Genomic DNA, 21,001 nt, shown 5'->3' on the forward strand with positions numbered 1-21,001 from the left:
TTATCTGATTTAGAAACAAAAGAACTTGGAACTTTTAAAAATGAATTCTAATTTGAATCAGTTATATTTATGATGTCTCTGGTCTATTCTACGACAATTGTCCATTTTTAACTCAGCTAGGAATTACAGCTGATTATTTCCAAATTGATGTCAGAGGCAGCCACCCTCTAAAATATCATCAATAGAGGGTTTATTGTGGAGAAGGATAGATAGAATAGAGAATTTATCACACTTGGGTATCTGCAAGACTAGACTAATGTGTGTAAATGGTCATGATATAGTAACCTTCCCTGATCCAATCCTTCTCTTTAAAAATATATATATATAAAATTGATTTCAGAGTGGGAGGGAGACTGAGAGAGATATAGAAACATCAATGATGAGAGGGAATTATTGATTGGCTGCCTTCTGCACACCCCACACTGAGGTGGGGGAATCAAGCCTGCAACCCAGGCATATGCCTTGACTGGGAATCTACCATGACCTCCTGGTTCATAGGTCAACACTCAACCATTGGGCCCTGCCAGCACGACTAATACAGTCCTTCTCAAGTGAATATGTTTGAGACACCCTGCATTAAAAACCATATCCTTATGTAGTAAAAGAAGAAAGTCTTCTAGATTATGAAAGACTATAATTTGTTTATATGATCAACAAAGTTTATTTAATACTAGAGGCCCAGTACATGAAATTCATGCATGGTTAGGGTCCCTAGGCCTGGCTGCCGATCAGGGCCGATCAGGGCCTTCCGGCTGCTGGCCGGGGCCTTCCTTCCCCCCGGCTTCCGGTTCCAGCTGGGGCCTTCCTTCGTTCCATGCTGCCCCCTGGTAGTCAGCGCATGTCATAGTGAGCTGTCGAACTCCTGGTCAGCCAAACTCTCGGTCGGTAGAACTCCCGAGGGGACAATTTGCATATTAGCCTTTTATTATATAGGATAGAAATCCTGTTACAGCCTGTGGAACAAGATCTAGAAACTGTGTATCTACAAACTAGATATATAGGTTGAATCCCAGGAGGGTTAACTCATTCCTTAAACCTTTTGACTTACATTGATTGGAATAGGATGCCATTAGGTAAACGTATTTTAAAGTAGGTAGTCAATTTTGTGTAGAAGCTAAAAGTCCTACAGCATTTTCAATGGAAATGATTTTCAGTTTTGTTAATGAATTTCTTTTGAGGTCTATTCTTTGATCTCTAGCATGAAATAATGCCAAAGCTGTGACCCTGAGAGCAGTTAATCATTTTTGATATATGAAACAAGATATCTAAGAGTTCTTAAAAGAAAAAAAAAGGACTTTTCAGAGATGTAAGACTTGTTCTTTACTTATAATTTTAAAAAAATGATTTAATTTGGCTCAGTAGTCTGACCTAACATAACTGTCCATAATAATTAATTTTTATTTCATAATAATTAATTTTTATTTCCAAAATGGCAGTTCCTTGTATTAAGATCAGAGTTCATCTGAACCTTGAATTGGGTGAATGAGGTAGTATAACATCCTTTACTCACACTCCACACACACCCTAGATTCTGTGAAGCTTGCAATAATTTGGCATATTGAGGAAAGGGCAGCAGATAGGAAGGAAGCACATAGGGCATGGGAGCAAGGTAGAGTACTTTTGAAAATTGGGTGACTTATGGGTTGCATGTGTAATCTGAGATTCTACAGTAGTGTTCTGTGGGCCAATCTGGCTCATACATACATGTGGCCTGTATGTTTTAAAAAGAAACTTAGTTAGTTGCCAAACTCCAAGAAACAAGAAATTTATGTAAGAATTTATAATGGATTCTTTAGAAAAATGGATCTGGCAATTCTGTGCTTGAATTTTGAGTGGCACAAACTGCAGCAGCTGTGTAGTGTCTCCACTAGAAGGAGCAAGTGTTTCAGAGACATGAATTCTAATTTGCCAAGTCTCCAATGCTCCCCATTGCTTTTCAGAATCTAAAGCCCAGTTCACTTGATACCCTTTGCTCATTTATTCCATTTATCTGTTCCTGTAGGCAGTTGAACCCAAGACTCCTGGTTTATTTGCTAGTAGACTGGAAGACTGAGAAAGTAGCTCTTTGCTGTTCCCTTCTTTTTAAATGTTAAGTTTATAAAATGCTTTTGAAATTCAATAGACTGATTGTACACTGGATCATCTTACTCAAAGGTTGAGATCTCCTCCTGTATTTTTAACCTAGAAGTATCCATAAGGATAGTTTTCTATTCTTTGGCTCTCTTTTTTTTTTTTTCTTCTTCAGAGAGTGCCCAGGTAGTGTGCTTGATCAAACAGAGGGCTCTTGTCTATGTTAGTCCAAAGTTCTTGCTGGTGATGCTCTCTGCTCTCAGGGCTCTGGTCTTGCTTATGACTGGAGCTTTTAAAGATGCAGATGGGCCAAGGTAGAGATATTGAATCACCTCCAAATGTAGGGACTACTGTTATATGTTAAGATTGTTGGCAAAAGCGGCATTAGGTACTTCTTAAAAGGTGGAAATTCAGAGAAATGCCTAGGTATTCCCTGGTTATAACTAAATGCACAAGATATTTATAAGCATACTGTTAGTCACTAGGATGATTGAAAAAACTTTTGGAAAAAAATATCTTTCTACCACCATTCAGCAGGATAAATTCCAGCTGTGTTAGAGAATTAAATGTAAAAAATTCAAATTCTAAAACATAGTTGATATTTATCCGATGTTGGGGTAGATGAAGGACTTTCTAAGCATAAAAGCAAAAGAAGTCATAAATACGCTAAAGCACTGGGACTCTTCCTGTAGAAAGGGCATCATCTTGTGCGTGGGTGAATCTATATCTACTTTTAAGCAATTCACAAAGGCATCTTGTTTGCCTTTGTTTAAAAGCCTCTAGTCTCTCTTGCTGTGTCTTTCTTTAGGCAGGGTGTTCTTTCCAATTGATGTGTAGTCTGAATTCTTTAGGCTTAGTATAAACCTTTTCCTTTTTATATCTCTTTTCAGTGAAAATGAAACCTGACATGTTTTTTTATTCCTTTGGTTGTTCAAAACTGCAACAAACCCTTTTTGAATCTCTTGTTCCCTGGCTGAACAGACATGTGTCCAGTGCCTTTCTGGGAACTCCAGGCCCTCTAAAAGTCTCATATTTCACTTCTTTTTTGAAGCTTCCATAAGGAATAGCTTATTGTTAACATTACACATGTTAGTGGAATGATTGGGTCTACTTTACAAAAATGAAAATTTGTTTTCCTAATTATTTGAAAATAAAAATCTGATATAACCATTGGGGAATGGGAGGGAGTACAACAAGGGAAGGTCATCATGGCCAAAGTGTCACCTAACCACTAATGATATAGAATATTATAAATTTTCATTGATTTCATTTATTTATTTCTTAAGGGACAGTTGGGTTTCTTTGAGTATTGAATTATTTACACTTACTATTCCTTAATACAGCTAAATAATGAAATGTTTTCATGACTGAAAAAACTCACAGATGATTTGGTGGATTTTTAATTATCTTTTTATTATTTTATTCTTATTTCTTCATTGAAAACATTGCCAAACTCAGGTAACTTGGTTTGTTGACCTAGTTGTATTGACTTTGGGCCCCAGTTTTCTCATTGATAAGTGGCAGTAATGCCTGTCATACTAATAGATATAAAACTTAGTGCAATGGGCAACACTTATTTTCCTACTAGAGTATCTCTTTAAAAAAATATATTTTTTATTGATTTCAAAAAGGAAGGGAGAGGGAGAGAGAGAGATAGAAACATCAATGATGAAAGAGAATCATTGCTCTGCCGCCTCCTGCACGTCCCCCACTGGGGATCGAGCCTGCAAACTGGGTATGTATTCTGACTGGGAATTGAACTGTGACCTCCTAGTTCATAGGTCAACACTCAATCCATGAGCCACCTAAACAGGCAGCCAGGCCCCAAAATAAATACCTTTTATGTTTATTTTGAAAACCACAAAAAATTGGAACAATGTATAAACTAAGATAGGATAATCATATGTTGCTATCTAGTCATTTCTTCTTTCAAATGATAGGATGATTTTTATGTAAAAAGTCTGTGATTTAAATAAACACTATTATATCATTCTGAAAAGGAAACAAGTTACCTATGGGCTACAGAAGGCCCATTTTCTCAAGAGAAAGAAGATTCAGTATTTTTATGATGACATTGAGATTGTAGAAATGGTGAAAGATGAGAAAGTTACTCTTTTAGCTTCCGTTTTAGGAAAATGAAATGAATCGAAATAATAAAATAGTTACAACATTAAAACACTTTGGCTGTAAAATGAGAATAGAATGCTAATGTTCTTCAGAAGTTCTTAAAACTGAACCTAAAAAACCAAGACACTCTTTAATATCAGTAATACTTTATGATCTTGAAGAACCCGAAAATACTTGCTGAAGATGTTTGTTATACAAGTCTCAGTTCAAACTCAGTAGTTCCCTAAGCCATTATTTCAGAAAGTGGGTGTTGGATGTGAAATCTATGTTGTAGAACAGCATCAAAAAATAAACAAAAGACATTCTGTATAATAAAAGCCTAATATGCTAAGTGTCTGGTCGACCGGTCAGCCAGTCAACAAATCAAAGCGTAATATGCTAATGATATGCTAAGGCCACTCAACCGCTCGCTATGACATGCACTGACCACCAGGGGGCCGACAGTTGACCGGTTGACCAGTTGCTATGACATGCAACAGCCACCAGGGGGCAGACAGTCGACTGGTCGACCAGGCACTATGATCTGCACTGACCACCAGGGGGCAGACGCTCCAACCGGTAGGTTAGCTTGCTGCTGGGGTCTGGCTGATCGGGACTGAGCGAGACAGGCCGGACATGCCCTGGAGCCCTCCCACGGTCTCTCCCCGGCTGGCCAACCTCCCATGTCTCTCCCTGGCCCTGATCGTGCACCAGTGGGGTCCCTCAGCCTGGCCTGTGCCCTCTCACAATCCGGGACCCTTTGCGGGGGGGTGGGGGGGACGGTGTCGGAGAGCCAGTTTCGGCCTGATCCTGCAGGCCAGGCCAAGGGACCCCACTGGTGCACACCTTCGTGCACCGGGCCTTTAGTAGAATAATAACAAAATATCAGAGTGTATAATATGTAGTAAAAGTAGGTATTTTTATAAACATTTTTATTTTATATACCTATGAATATGCATATGTGTTGTTATGATGTAAAATATATTTCTTAATTTTAGTTGTAAACAACTTAAAAAAAAAACAACCTCTAAATTTTATCTCTACCTACCTACATAGTAAGGTGATTGTGAGGATTTAATGAATGTGAAAGCTTCTCAGAAAGTATAATATTGCTCAAGTATTACTAGTATTAATAGTTCATTATGACAGGTGCTTATATTATGCATGGTTTGTCCTTTATGCTTAGCTAACACAACACATGGTTTGTTCTTTACACTTAGATTAAAAATTCCTTTTAACTGTGGTTCATATAGAGTTATATTCAGTTTTTCATTTCTATTATAGTGAAATTAGCATTTTAAAGTCGTGTGTGTTTCTTCAGGCATAAACTACATTCCATTTTTTACTTTATGAGAGAAAACTAGCAGTAGTTATCACTTGGCTTTCATTTTTGAACTCTCAAGGAAATTGTTTTGAAGTGCCCTCCTTAGTATAAAAGAGTCAGCTTCAGATTTAGCTATGTTCAGAAATTCTTCGTGCTTTTTACTGTCTCTAATCCTTGCCCCCAGGTTGAATGTAGAATGGTATTTTCTTTGACTGCCTGCTTATTAAATGCTTGTGGTACTCTTTGAACCAGCATTTCTACTTCTAGGCACTTATCCTTAGGAAATAATTGACCACATGGAAAAAGTGGCACAGTATTTAGGAGTCCATGCCCTAGACCAGTGGTCGGCAAACTCATTGGTCAACAGAGCCAAATACCAGCAGTACAACGATTGAAATTTCTTTTGAGAGCCAAATTTTTTAAACTTAAACTCCTTCTAACGCCACTTCTTCAAAATAGACTAGCCCAGGCCATGGTATTTTGTGGAAGAGCCACACTCAAGGGGCCAAAGAGTCGCATGTGGCTCGAGAGCTGCAGTTTGCCGACCACGGCCCTAGACTATATGGGCTCAGAACCACTAATTAGCTGTGTATTTGGGCAAATGACCTAATCTCTCCTTTTTAAAAAATCTTTGTTGTTGAGAGTATTAGGAATGTAAAACAGCACAGCCATTTTGTAAACTTTTGGCAGTTCCTTAAAAAGTTAAATACAGAAGGTCCTCGGGTTATATTGGAGATCTGTTCCTATGGTGCGACGTAACATGATTTTCGCCATAAGTCGGAACCCACCTACATAAGCACCTACATCACTCACATGGAGCACATACACAGCAGTAATGAAGTGAAACAGTAAAAAAAATTTAAAAGAAAGATAACAATTCCTGACCTTGTGGTAAATAAATAATAAAAAACATAAAACACATATGTACATATGTCAAAATGACAGAACTTTTTTTAAAATAAATAAACTAGAGGCCTGGTGCACAAATTTCGTGCACAGGTTGGGGATCCTCTCAGCCCAGCCTGCACCCCCTCCAATCCAGACCTCTCGGGGGATGTCCGACTGCAGGTTTAGGCCCAATCCCGGGGATCGGACCTAAGCAGGCAGTCAGATATCCCTCTCACAATCCGGGACCGCTGGCTCCTAACTGCTCACCTGCCTGCCTGCCTGATTGCCCCTAACTGACCCCCCCCCAGCCTGATCACCCCTAACTGCCCCACTCTGCCAGCCTGGTCGCCCCTCACTGCCCCCCCGCCGGCTTGGTCGCCCCACACAGCTTTCTGTTCGGTTGTTTGGTCACCCCTCACTGCTCCCGCTGCCGGCTTGGTCGCCCCACGCAGCCTGCTGTTTAGTCGTTTAGTCTTCCCTCACTAAACCCCCTGCCAGCCTCATCACCCCACGCAGCCTGCTGTTCAGTCGTTTGATCATCCCTCACTAACCCCCCTGCCAGCCTTGTTGCCCCACGCAGCCTGTTGTTCAGTCATTTGGTCTTCCCTCACTAACACCACCCCTGTCCTCCCCGCTGGCCTGGTCGCCCCACACAGCCTGCTGTTCAGTCAGTTTGGTCGTCCCTCACTAACCCCCCTGCTGACCTTGTCACCGCACGCAGCCTGCTGTTCGGTCATTACTGTGAGGGCGTCTTGACCAATTTGCAGATTACCCTTTTATTAGTATAGATGGGAGATGGTGACGTAACCACAAAACAATGTATGTCGAGTGCGACGTAACCCGAGGACTGTCTGTATGGAGTTAACATGCGATTTGGCAATTCCACTTTGGGTTTTATACCGAAAATAATTGAAAACATATGCCTACACAACTTGTACATGAATGTTCATAGCAGCATTACTCAAAATAGCCAAAACGTAGAAACAACTGAAATGCCCATCAAATGATGAATGAATAAAATGTAGTATATCCACACAAAGGAATATTATTCAGCCATAAAAGGAGTAAAATACTGTTACATACTATAACATGGATGAATTGTGAAGACATTATTCTAGGTGAAAGAAGCCAGACTCAAAATTACATATTGTATGCTTTCATTATATGAAATGTTCAGAATAGATAGATCTATAGAGACAGAAATTATTGGTTTCCAGGGGCAGGAGAGAAGATTATAGGAATTAACTGCTAATATGAATGGAGATTTCTCTTTGGAATGACAAAAATGTTTTTTGAATGAAATAGTGTTTAGGTGCATAGCTTCATGAATATACTAAAACCCCACACACAAACTCACATAGAGAACAAACCCACTGAATTGTACAAAAGATAGTCTCATATAAAAAAAAAGAACAAAGAAATAAGAACCAAATTGAACTTTAGGGGTTAAAAAATACAGTATTGCAAAGGAAAATCTCATTGGATGGGATTAGGAGCAGATTGGACAATGCAAAAAAACATATGTTAAATACTAACATAGCAATAAAAGCTAGCCTGAACAAAGTATGGAGAGAAAAAAAGACCTGTGAGTGGGGACTAAACTGAACAGCCTCAGTGACATATAGGACAGTAAATATCAAGCAGTCTGTTATACATAAAATCCCTGAAGGAGGCTCCTCAAACTGGCTCACATCCTTTTGCCACATCCCCATCATTCTTACAGCACTGGCACTACAGGCTCATCTTGTACTTCCTTTTCCAAGCCTTGGAACCAGCCATTTCTTCAAGGATTCTTGGTTTCTTTTAGTAAAGTGATATTTAGAAGCCAAGACCTAGTGCTAGATGTGCTCATTATTATTGGAGGTATTGCTCATAAAAAGAAAATGTTCTTAAATAGCACGTAAAAAAGGAACCCTGCAATTTGATTTCCATCAAAATACTATTTGAGAGGTGGTGGTGGTGGTGGTGGTGGTGGTGTTAAATTGGCAGAACAGAGACTAATATAAGAGACATCCATATGCCCATCCTCCCCAATTTAACACTAGATTTTGCTTCTATATGTAGAAGCAAAATCTCTAGCAAATTGCTTTCCAGAATGGTTCCAGCAATTTACAAACCCCATCATACTTCTATTTGACCATTTCCTTACTGATATTTGGTTTCATCAGGTTTTTTAATTTTTCTAATCTGGAAAGGAATCTTATTGCTATTTATTGGCTATGTGGGTTTCTTCTTGGGTGAAAGACTTTTTCTATCCTTTACCTGTTTCTCTCTCTCTCTCTCTCTCTCTCTCTCTCTCTCTCTCTCTCTCTCTCTCCTCTCTCTCTCTCTCTCTCTCTCTCTCTCTCTCTCTCTCTCTCTCTCTCTCTCTCTCGTCATTCTAAAATATATATTCTGAATACTAGTAGTCTTTTTTTACCTTCAGTGTAGTCTGTGACTTGTCTTTAATTTTAATCACAAGATAAAGAGCTTTTGTGTTTTACTTTGTCAAATTAATTTTTGTGTCTCATGAAGTCTTTCCTTTTTTTTTCACAAAGAGCTTCTATACTTCTAAGATTTTTAAAAATATGTTTTTATTGATTTTTTCAGAGAGAGAGGAAGGGAGAGGGACAGAGCTTGAACCTCAGTGGAGGGCAGGCAGGAGGCAGCCAATCAGTGATTCTCTCTCATGTTTCTATCTCTTTTTCCTTCTCCCTTCCACTCTGAAATATAAAAATATTTATTAGAAGTAATAAATATAGCCCTAACCGGTTTGGCTCAGTGGATAGAACATCGGCCTGCGGACTGAAGGGTCCCAGGTTCGATTCTGGTCAAGGGCATGTACCTTGGTTGCGGGCACATCCCCAGTGCAGGGCACGCAGGAGGCAGCTGATCTATGTTTCTCCCTCATTGATGTTTCTAACTTTCTATCCCTCTCCCTTCCTCTCTATAAAAAATCAATAAAATATATATATTTTTAAAAGTAATAAATATAAAGCAAAAACTTTGATTTTGATGAAATACATTTCATAATTTTCTTTTATGGTTCATGCTTTTTGTGTCTCAAGAAATCTTTGCCTACCTTTAAATATTATATTATTTCACATATAATGTTACTACGTTGCAATATTTTTTTCATTTTTCCCTTTGTACTATTGTTTCATACATTATAATCCTACATATGTTTTTTAATAACACTTTATAAATCCTACTACACATTGTTATTTTTTCTTTAAACAGATATTTTTCCTTCAAAGGAATTAAGAAACATAAAGCAAGTTTTATCTTCCCACATATTTAGTATTCTTCATTTCTTTGTGTAGATCCAGGTTTTCATCTGATATCATTTTTCTTTTGCTTGGAAAGTGTTCTTAACATTTTTTATAGTATAGGCCTATTGTGAAATAAATTCTGTGCTTTTTTGGAGGGGGTACAAGGGGCTCCTTTGAAAAGTACTTGTTTTGACTTATTTCTGAAAGATACTTTTAATGGATATAAAATTCTATGTTAAAAGTTTTTGTCCTTCCAGCACTTTAAAGTTGTCTAGGGTAATTTCTTATTTTTGTTCCTCTGGGCATAATGTGTCCTTTTTTCCTCTGACCACTTTTGAGGTTTCATCTATCATGAGTTCTATGATTTTTAGGAATTTAATTACGATGCGCCTTTATGTGATTTTCTTTGTGTTTATTATACTTTGATTCGTTGAATTTTTTTTATCTGTTCATTTATAGATTTCATCAAATTTGGAAACTTTGGGGCCATTATTTCTTCAAATATTTTTCTACACCTCCTTCCCCTTTTCTAATTATACATGTGTTAGATCATTTGATATTTTTCCACAGGTTGCTGCAGCTCTGTTCATTGCCCCCTTCCCCCCCCCCCCTGCCATCCCCCCACCCCCCACCCCCACACACACTTTTTTCTCTCCCTGTTTCTATTTTGGCTAAAGTTTATATTACTGTGTGTCTAAGTTTTTTGATTTTTTTTTCACAGTATGTAATCTGTAATTGTTTTCATCTAGTGAATGTATGAGGCTTAGTATATTTCATCTCTAGAAGATCCATTTGGTTCTCTTTTATATTTTCCATTTCTCTCCTCACTATGTTCATATTTCTTTTAAATATATTGACATAGTTAGAAAACCTATGAATATATAGCATATTTTTCTGCTAATTCCTTTATCTGTCACTAGTGGCCCGGTGCATGAAATTCGTGCACTGGGGGTTGGGGGTGGGGTGGAGAAGTGTGTCCCTCAGCCCGGCCTGCACCCTCTCCAATCTGGGACCGCTCAGGGGATAACCGGCAGTCAGACATCCCTCTTACAATCCAGAACTGCTGGCTCCTAACCACTCGCCTGCCTGCCTGATTGCCCCTATCTGCTTCTGCCTGCCAGCCTGATTGTCCCTAACTGCTCCCCTGCTGGCTTGATTGCCCCTAACCACCTCTGCCTTGGCCCCGCATCTGGGACTAAGGATTCCCTCCTCCAGCCGACCACAGGCACCCGGAATCCAGGCTTCCCTCCCTCTGGTCAGCCATAGGCACCCAGGCCAGCTGCAGCCGCAGGGGATGGTGGGCAGGTGGCTTCGCCTGGGCTGCAGCTGCAAGTGCTGGCGCCTAGAACCGTGGGGTGGGCGGCTTCTCCGTCTACCAGGCTGTAGCCAGCCGCAGGTGCTAGTGCATGGACCGCAGGCGGGCAGCTTCTCTGTCTTCCCTGGGATGCAGTGTGGGCGACTTCTCCAGCTGGCTGCGGCCTGGGATCATGGGGCAGGCGGCTTCTTCGTCTCCCGGGCTGCACCCAGCCTCAGGCACTGGGGCCCGGTTTCTCCATCTCCCCCAGGATGTGGGGCTTCTGCTATTGGCTGCAGCCTGGGATCACGAGGCAGGTGGCTTCTTGGTCTCTCTGGCTGCAGCCAACCTCAGGCGCTGGGGCCCGGTTTCTCCCCCAGGACGTGGGGCAGGTGGATGTGAGGCTTCTGCTGCTGGCTGTGGCCTGGGATCACGGGGCAGGCAGCTTCTTCATCTCCCAGGCTGTAGCCAGCCTCAGGTGCTGGTGCCCGATTTCTCCGACTCCCACGGGCCAGGAGCGGCTGGGGGGCGGGGCTGCCACCATCTTTTCAGGTTAATTTGCATACTCACTCTGATTGGCTGTTGGGCGTAGTGGAGTGACGGTAATTTGCATGTTTCTCTTTTATTAGTGTAGATTCCTGAATTACTTTTTATTCTGGCAGCTGTAGATTGTAAGCGAGTAACAAGGAGGAAGGAACATGCAAGTTTTAGATAAAGTAGCAGTTGGAACTGGTAAGAATTAATTAAATTCTAGATCTGTTTCTCCACAAAGCCTTCCACTTTTTCCATGAAGCCTTCTATCACATTAGCCCACAAATCCCTGTTGTTTTTTTCAATTATACAGAGAGTCAAATTTCACCTTATCTTACGTTTCTGAAAAGTATTTGTACATACAGGGTGGGGCAAAAGTAAGTTTACAGTTATTCCTATGTAAAATAATATAGTAATCTATAATAATAAAAGGGTAATATGCTAATTAGACAGGATGTCTTCCCGATGTCCTTCCTGACGAAGCTGGGGGCTGGAGGGAAGCTAGCCGGGGTCCCGGGTGCCTGCGAGCAGCCCGGGAGAAGCCAGCCCGGATCCCAGGTGCCTGCGGGTGGCCCGGGGGAAGCCTGCCTGGGTCCTGGGTCCTGGAGGGAAGCCGGTGCTGGCAGCCAGGGGAAGGAAGGCCTACTCTTGCATGAATTTTCATGCATCGGGCCTCTAGTCCTATATAATAAAAGGCTGATATGCAAATTGTCCCCTTGACCGGGAGTTCAACCAGGGGCCAGGGCCAGCCCGCCAACTGCCCGTGGCCCCTCTCCCAGCCGGGCCAGCTGGACCCTATCTATGTATGATTTTATGCACCAGACCTCTAGGATAATACAAGGATAAACTGTTTCGCATACTCAAAACTGTAAACCTCCTTTTTGCCCCACCCTTATATTACCCATAATTCTCCAGTGGCTTCTCAGATCACTTACAATAAAACCCAAAGTCATTAATGATAGTCTACAAGGTTCTGTGTATCTCTTGGCTTCCTCTCTAACCTCATTTCTAATTTGAATATTTATTACACACTACTCTCCTTACACTGGCCTCATTGCTGTTCCTCAAATTATTCAAGCATACTCACACATTGAAATCTTTATTGATATTTCCTCCACCTTGAAAATTTGTCTCTTTGATATTTCCCTGGCTTACTGTTATTCCTTCAGATGACTGCTCAAATGTCACCTCCTTAGAAAGAGACCTTTCCCAAAACACTAGTAGTGTTTTCCCATCACTCCCCAGCTTCTTTTCTTCTTTATTTTTCTTCACGGCATTTTTCTTCCTCACATCATATTTATATACTAGAGGCCCAGTGCCTATACCGGCAGTCAGACATCTCTTTCACAATCCTGGACCACTGGCTCCTTATTGCTCACCTGCCTGCCTGCCTGGTCACCCATAACTGCCCCCCACTGCCGGCCAGGTTGCCCCCAACTGCCCCCCTGCCAGTCTGGTCACCCCTTACTGCCCCCCCTGCCAGCCCGGTTGCCCCTAACTGCCCCTCTCTGCCAGCCTGGTCACCCCTAACTGCTCCCCCCACCAACCTGGTTGCCTCTTACTGCCCCCCCTGCTGGCCTGGTTGCCCCCAACTGCCCCCCTCTGCCAGCCTGGTTGCCCCTAACTGCCCTCCCCGCCCCCACTGGCCTAGTTGCCCTCAACTGCCACTCCTGCTGGCCCGATTGCACCCAACTGACACCCCTGCCAGCCTGGTCGCCCCTCACAGGCCCCCCCCCCCCCAGCCACGTCACCCCTGCTATTCAGTCGTTTGGCCGTCCCTCACTAACGCACCTGCTGGCCTGGTCGTCCCATGCAGCCTGCTTGTTCAGTCATTTGGCTGTCCCTCACTAACCCCCCTGCCATCCTGGTCGCCCCATGCAGCCTGCTTATTCAGTCGTTTGGTCATCCCTCACTAACGCCCCTGCCCGCCTGGTCATAGGCAGCCATCTTGTGAGGGCATGAGGGTTAATTTGCATATTACCTCTTTATTATTTTATTATATAGGAGGTTGTCTGTGCTCATTATCTGCTGGGAGGGGAGTTCCATGAGGTCAGACAGGATTTTATTTTATTCCCCAGTGTATCCTTTCTAAAACAGTTCCTGGGATATATGCAGGGCTTAAATAAATTTCTTATCTAGTAATAGACAAACATGTAAATTGAACGTACCTCCACTATGCCCACAGCCAATCAGAGTGAGTATGCAAATTAGAAGACCAAAGATGGCGGCCGCCCAGCTGCTCTAGGCGCAGAGTGGCCGGGAGGGCAGGACGCCTGCTATGAGAGGGAGGGCAGCGGGGGTGGGAGGAAGGGATCTACAAGAGCGGAGTGCCACAGTAAAGACAAGACTGCAGACTCCAGAGTCTGCAGCGAAGACGAAGACAGCAGTCTGTAGCGAAGATGGCAGACTCTGGCTGAAACCGGTTTGGCTCAGTGGATAGAGCATCGGCCTGTGGACTGAAGGGTCCCGGGTTCGATTCCGGTCAAGGGTATGTACCTTGGTTGCGGGCACATCTCCAGTGGGAGGTGTGCAGGAGGCAGCTGATCGATGTTTCTCTCTCATCGATGTTTCTAACTCTCTATCCCTCTCCCGTCCTCTCTGTAAAAAATCAATAAAATATATTTAAAAAAAAAAAAAAAGATGGCAGACTCTGGCCGCAGTCTGCAGCAAAAACGAAGAAGGCAGACTCTGGCTGGAGCGAAGGCCTGGGTCCCGGGTACTGAAGGAAAACTGGTGCTGGAAGCCAAGGGAAGGAAGGCCTATTACACGAATCTCTTTGTGCAATGAGCCTCTAGTTTATTAGATAAATGAAAGAATAAATTAAAACATGGTCATAAACCTTTTTTTCTTTATTTTCTTTTTTCTTTAATAAATCTTTATTGTTCAGATTATTACAATTGTTCCTCTTTTTTTCCCCCCATAGCTCCACTCCACCCGGTTCCCACCCCACCCTCTGCCCTTACCTCCCCACAACTGTCCTCATCCATAGGTGTACAATTTTTGTCCAGTCTCTTCCTGCATCCCCAACGCTCCTTTCCCCCTGAGAATTGTCAGTCCACTCCCTTTCTATGCCCCTGATTCTCTTATATTCACCAGTTTATTCTGTTCATCAGATTTTTTATTCACTTGATTTTTAGATTCACTTATTGATAGACTTGTATTTGTTGTTCATAATTTTTATCTTTACCTTTTTCTTCTTCTTCCTCTTCTTAAAGAATACCTTTCAGCATTTCATATAATACTGGTTTGGCGGTGATGAACTCCTTTAGCTTTTTCTTATCTGTGAAGCTCTTTGTCTGAACTTCAATTCTGAATGATAGCTTTGCTGGGTAGAGTAATCTTGGTTGTAGGTTCTTGCCATTCATCACTTTGAATATTTCTTGCCACTCCCTTCTGGCCTGCATAGTTTCTGTTGAGAAATCAGCTGACAATCTTATGGGTGCTCCCTTGTAGGTAATTAACTGTTTTTCTCTTGCTGCTTAATATTCTCTCTTTGTCTTTTGCTCTTGGCATTTTAATTATGATGTGACTTGGTGTGGTCCTCTTTGGATTCCTTTTGTTTGGGGTTCTCTGCGCTTCCTGGACTTGTAAGTCTATTTCTTTCACCAGGTGAGGGAAGTTTTCAGTCATTATTTCTTCCAATAGGTTTTCAGTATCTTGCTCTCTCTCTTCTTCTGGCACCCCCATAATTCGGATGTTGGTACGCTTGAGGTTGTCCCAGAGGCTCCTTACACTATGTTCAAGTTTTTGGATTCTTTTTTCTTTTTGCTTTTTCGGTTGAGTGTTTTTTGCTTCTTTGTATTTCAAATCTTTGACTTGATTCTTGCGGTCCTCTAGTCTGCTGTTAGGTCTCTGTATAATATTTTTCATTTCAGTCAGTGTATGTTTAATTTCTAGTTGGTCCTTTTTCATATCCTCAAGGGTCTCACTAAATTTATCGGTGGTTTCTAGAAAATTCTTGAAAAACCTTATAACCGTGGTTTTGAACTCTATATCCAGTTGTTTGCTTTTCTCCATTTCTTTCATTTGTAATCTGTTTCTTTGTCTCCGCATTTTTGCTGATTCCCTGAGTTGGTAGAGTAGCTTTGTGTGGTAGGTGTCCTATAGGGCCCAGTGGCTCAGCCTCCCCAGTTAACTGAGGTGGACACTCTTCGTGAACCCCTTTGTGGACTGTGTCCACAGCCTTGTTGTAGTTAAGTCTTGATTGTTGTTGGTATCACTGGGAGGAATTGACCTCCAGGTCAATTGGCTGTGAGGATCAGCTGTGTCTATGCTGGGAGAAGTTCTGTGCTGGAGACACCCTTATGAGACAAGACTTGCAAAATTGCAAATACCTCTGTGCTCAGCTTGGATGGGGCAGAGTCTCAGGGCAGAGCAGGCAGCCTTGGCTTCCCGTCAGCCCTGCCCTATGAGGCTCCTGGGTCTCAGTGTCCCTCGGTAATCACTGCAAGCACCTCTGAGAGAAAGCCGCCCTCGAGTTTTGCCCACTGCCAGACAGTCCAGTTTCTCCCCGAATGAGTCTGGGTTCCCAGAATCTCGCCCGGAACTGGAGTTCATCGCAGTCGGGAGCTTCCGTCTCCCTCCTGCTTGAGAAAGCCAGCCGCGCACTCAGCAGTCAGTCCTCTCTGCACACGAGCGCACGGCTCTGGACCTCTGCCTCTGCAGCTCCCCTGAGTCTCAGTGTGCTTTCTCTTTTCCTGACAGTCCAGATTCCCCCAAATGAGTCTGGCTTCCCAGAGTCTCGCCTGGGACTGGAGTTCAGCGCAGTCGGGAGCTTCCATCTCCCTCCCACTGGGAAAGCCAGCCACGCACTCAGCCGCCCGTGTACTCAGCTGCCCGTCCTCTCTGCGCACACGCATCTCTGTACCTCAGCCTTTTGCAGCTCCTCTGAGTCTCAATGTGCTTTCCTCTTTCCTTCTAGTTGTAGCATTTCCACTCAGCTAGCCTTCTTGTAGTTCTGGATGGTGTCTGTTTTGTCTTTTAGTTGTAGTTTTGATATTGTTGTGCGAGGCAGCAGTTTAGGTGTTGGCTTCTCCCCAGGCTATTGGTTTTTAAGTTTAAAATTTTTTTTTTCTAAATCAGGTTTGTTACAGGAGGAGAAAATGGCCATTGAAGCATTTCAGATTTGCTGCCTCCTCCTGCCACCTGAAAATAGGAGAAAGTTACAGCTGTTAATGAAGATGATGACAAGGATCTGCTCAAATAAGGAGATGCCACCACTTTGTGATGGCCTTGGCACCCGAACACTGGTAGGTTGAGCTATAACATCTAACATGACTTGAGTTTTTGGAATAAAATTAACCTGAGTAAAGTGTACTAGCTTGGCAAGCTGAGGAAGATACTAGTACATGGCAGACTTGCTTACGGAGCCATGGCTTGGAATCCACCCAGACTGGTATTGTGCTTTTGGTCTTAGTGTCTTAAAGAACATAATAAAAGTGAGTAGGGTAGACTCTGAGTGTAGAGATACCTGCTGTATCCTATGTACTGTCAACACAAAGAGAAGGAAAGTGGACAGAAAGGGTAAGTGATTTCTGAAGAAAACAACACTCTCCTCCAGGCCAAAAGGGTTGCAGAGCCATTATTACTATAACCAGTAGGAGAGATGCAGCATATAAAGGGATTAATGAGGGAAGAAGTAAAATGTGGAATTTGACCAGATAACTGAGAAGGAGAAAGAGAACTTGTATCTCCTGAGTAGGACCTAAGGGTCCATGAATGAGGGTTTTTCTTAAAATATGCTCTGTTTTGCTTAAAATCGAGTAATTTTAAATTCTACTTTGTATTGTCAGCATGTGTTTTAAAATGGGGTTTATGTTTGGAATTGCTAATTAGCTAAATTTCTTAATTTATCTAAAAAAAAAGTCTTGGAGTGAAATTGATGCTTCATTGGTATGTATATGTTATTCCCATATCCTGGTGAACCCTGTGTACCCCTGAGGGTCCACTGGCCCAGTTTTAGAAGTGTGGAGTAAGGTAAGAGGAGTCCTCAGTGCCCAGGGGAGTGATTCCTGTCCTTTTTGGGGAAGGAGTTGGTAGGGAGGCTAGTGGACCTTTCTGAAAAGCTGAAGAAAAGTTTGCACCTATTCTCCCAGAAGAACACATGTGTAAAATTTTGCATACAATTTCAAGGCATTCATGGGTACCCTGGGGTCTGTAGTCTCCCAGTACAGAGTCTCTGTGCACAGAAATGTGAATGAATATCAAGTGTCATCTGCAGTGTTGATAAAGTGATGCCTTATTAGACAGAATTACATGTTTATAGGTCTTGAAATACGATCATCAGCAATAAAATTACTAAGAAAATCAATCCATTACAAATGAAAATTAACTTTGTAAAGTAAAAATTTTCTAGATGTAATTTACTTACAGGATATTTTTCCTTACATGATATTACCCTACTATCCCCCCTTTTTTTGATTAATGGAGGCTTTTGTAAATTTTATAATGCAGTCTTAATAACTTTAAATTTTAATTTTTTGCACAAAAATATGACTGCTTTAGTTTCATTGCATGTTCAGGAATTTTACCATGAGATGAACTACCAATAGAACTTTTAGTTACCACTTTAGAAACAGCTTTTTGTCCAGTACAATTAAATTTTCTTGAATATTCACTTATTTCAATTAGCCTATTTAAATTAATCTGAAAACTTGATTATTATTTTACTGTCAAATTTAATATTCTACCAACAATCTTAGTTTACCCTGTAAATATTAGTGGAAAGGATTATTTGCATTCTTGAGTAGGCCCTGAGCATTCCTGGTGCTAGGCTGGATTTAGATATAGGGCAGATACTGTCGGCCAAGTCTCTGTCTGTTACCTGGGTCCCACTCTGAGCTGGGCCAATACTTCAAACAATTAAAAAAATAAAATTAAATTAAAAAAAATAAAAAAAAAAAAGAAGAAGAAGAAGGAGCCGCAGGCTGAGAGCCCCAGGCTGGCCCAGTCTACCCAGAATTAAAAAAAAAAAAAAAAAAGAAATAGAAAATCAATCCAAAGGATAGCATTAAGAATGAAGTAGTTAATATGAATTCTGTTTATATTTCTGCTTACCGTAAAGGGTCTCATCACTTAATGCACTTCTTGTAAAGTCTCATGGTTTTCTTCAAGGTCACTGTCAAATATACATTCAAAATCCTAGAGAAAATAACAGTTAACTAGGAAAATATATAGTGTTTGAGACCCATAAAACTGTGCTAGTAGATTGAAAAAAAAAATCAATGATTAAAAAAAAAAATCAATGATGTAATTAGGATATTATCAGACTAATTGGCTATAAAGTACACTGAACTTAAAAGTGCTACATGATCTAGGTCATGGTGGTAATGATAAGTTACAGAATTTGTTTAAATATATATATTTAAAACCATCTGTGAAAGGGGTTTAAAAGCCCTCAGACAAGCATTTCTGCTAAGTCTCTGAGATGCGATGCACATTCTGCTCATGCTGATTAATGAGAAAATCAACACATCTGAGATGACCAGGTGTGGCCAAGTGCCAGGTAGGATGTTCACCCTGTGCTGTGGGCCATTTCTCACTGACTAGTCACATTTGGTTTTTGCAAATTAAGATTGTACTCAATTCAGAGTAGGGAAAAGAAATTCATTTGTATCGAACAATCTCCCCCACCTTTTTTTTTCTTCTTTTAGATGATTCAGACATTTTCCCGTTGCATCTTGTGCTCCAAGGATGAAGTGGACTTGGATGAGTTATTAGCTGCTAGGTTGGTAACATTTCTGATGGACAATTACCAAGATATTCTGAAAGTCCCTTTGGCCTTGCAGACCTCCATAGAGGAGCGTGTGGCTCACCTACGAAGAGTGCAGGTAAAGGAAGGGATATTCTCAAATCCTATGAAATTGTCAGCTAGGCTTCTTGGGAGTTTATGTTATGAGGACTAAGTGAATTAATATGTACAAGGTGCTTACAGCAAGGTTTGGCACATAGTAAGCATACAAGTTTGTTATCACTGAAAATTTGTGGGTTGCCTACTGGTTTTGTTATGTCAATCAAAACTGCATACTTGTGATTGCCAACTCCTTAAGTGAATTTGTTCAGAGTCTGTATATACTTCCTGATGGAAATTATTTATATGAAATACATGTCTTCATTCTTAATAGCCCTGCAGCCTATGTACTGTTATTATATTTTTTGGATGAGAAAGCTTTGGCCCAGAGAACTTAAGCAACTAGTCCAAGGTCACAGTGCCAGGATTCAAACAGATGAGATCAGTCTCCAGAATCAGTGCCCCTAACTCCTATGCCATACTGCCTCACTTCAAAACATGGTGTGGTAGGCGAACAAGAGCCATAAAGACCTGGGTCAAACTCCTGGCTCCCCTCTTCCCTAGTTGTGTGGCTCTGGGCAAATCCATTAACCTCTCTTGATTTTAGTTTCTTCAATTGTTAAAATGGGCCACACATGCTGTATAAAGTGGTTGTGAAGCATTTCATAGTATAATACTAAATTATGGATTACTGTAAAACCCCTTGCACAACTGTCTGACATGGTAGGTACCTCTTTGAAAGGGAGTGCTGTTATCGTTGTTATTGCTATAGTATGTGGACCCTAAAATGGGGTTTGTATGTAAGCCTGTAGGAGCAGAAACTATTGGTAAAAAGTCTTGGCAGAAATTCTGCTTGGTTCCTTCAGAATGATTCGACTTCTTCTTCACTAACGTGCTTTTTGAGGTTCCTCAATTTTGGGGCAGTCTGGGGCTGATCTGGGGTAGATCAGTTGTGAGGCAGGCATTGTTTTTTTTTTTTTTTTTTTTTTTTTTTTTTTTTTTTTTTTTTTCAAATTTTTATTAAGGTATTATATGTGTACATATCTTACCATTGCCCCCCACCCCCACCTCACTCCCATACATGCCCTCACCCCCCAATGTTTTGTATCCGTTGCTTACTCTTATATACATGCATATAAGTCCTTCAGTTGATCTCTTATTTCCCCCACCTCTCCCTAACCTTACCACTGTAATTTGACAGTCTGTTTGATGCTTTACTGCCTCTGTAACTATTTTTTTGTTCATCAGTTTATAATGTTTTTCATTATCCCCAAATGAGTGGGATCATGTGGTATTTTTCTTTCATTGACTGGCTTATTTCACTTAGCATAATGTTCTCTAATTCCATCCAAGTGCCTACAAATGGTAGTAATTCCTTCTTTTTTACGGCAGCATAGTATTCCATTGTGTAGATGTACCATAGTTTTCTGATCCAGTCATCTGCTGATGGGCACCTAGGCTGTTTCCAAATCTTAGCTATTGTAAATTGTGCTGCTATGAACATAGGGGTGCATATATCCTTTCTGATTGGTGTTTCTGGTTTCTTAGGATATATTCCTAGGAGTGGGATTACTGGGTCAAATGGGAGTTCCATTTTCAGTTTTTTGAGGAAACTCCATACTGTTCTCCACAGTGGCTGCACCAGTCTGCATTCCCACCAGCAGTGCACGAGGGTTCCTTTTTCTCCGCATCCTCGCCAACACTTGTCGTTTGTTGATTTGTTGATGATAGCCATTCTGACAGGTGTG

At 41.5% G+C, this 21,001-nt stretch overlaps 1 protein-coding gene across 1 annotated transcript in view; it reads left to right on the forward strand.

The window, feature by feature from the left end:
- DEPDC1B (DEP domain containing 1B) overlaps window positions 1–21,001 on the forward strand; it is an 84,249-nt gene that overhangs the window by 49,156 nt on the left and 14,092 nt on the right. Inside the window, exons 8-9 of the mRNA XM_080680486.1 lie at window positions 16,547–16,713; window positions 19,117–19,293. Coding sequence (XP_080536612.1) covers window positions 16,547–16,713; window positions 19,117–19,293 — 344 coding nt within the window. The remainder of the gene's footprint in view (window positions 1–16,546; window positions 16,714–19,116; window positions 19,294–21,001) is intronic.

The sequence above is a fragment of the Plecotus auritus genome, assembly GCF_963455305.1.
Source record: "Plecotus auritus genome assembly, chromosome: 7".
Lineage (NCBI taxonomy): Eukaryota > Metazoa > Chordata > Mammalia > Chiroptera > Vespertilionidae > Plecotus > Plecotus auritus.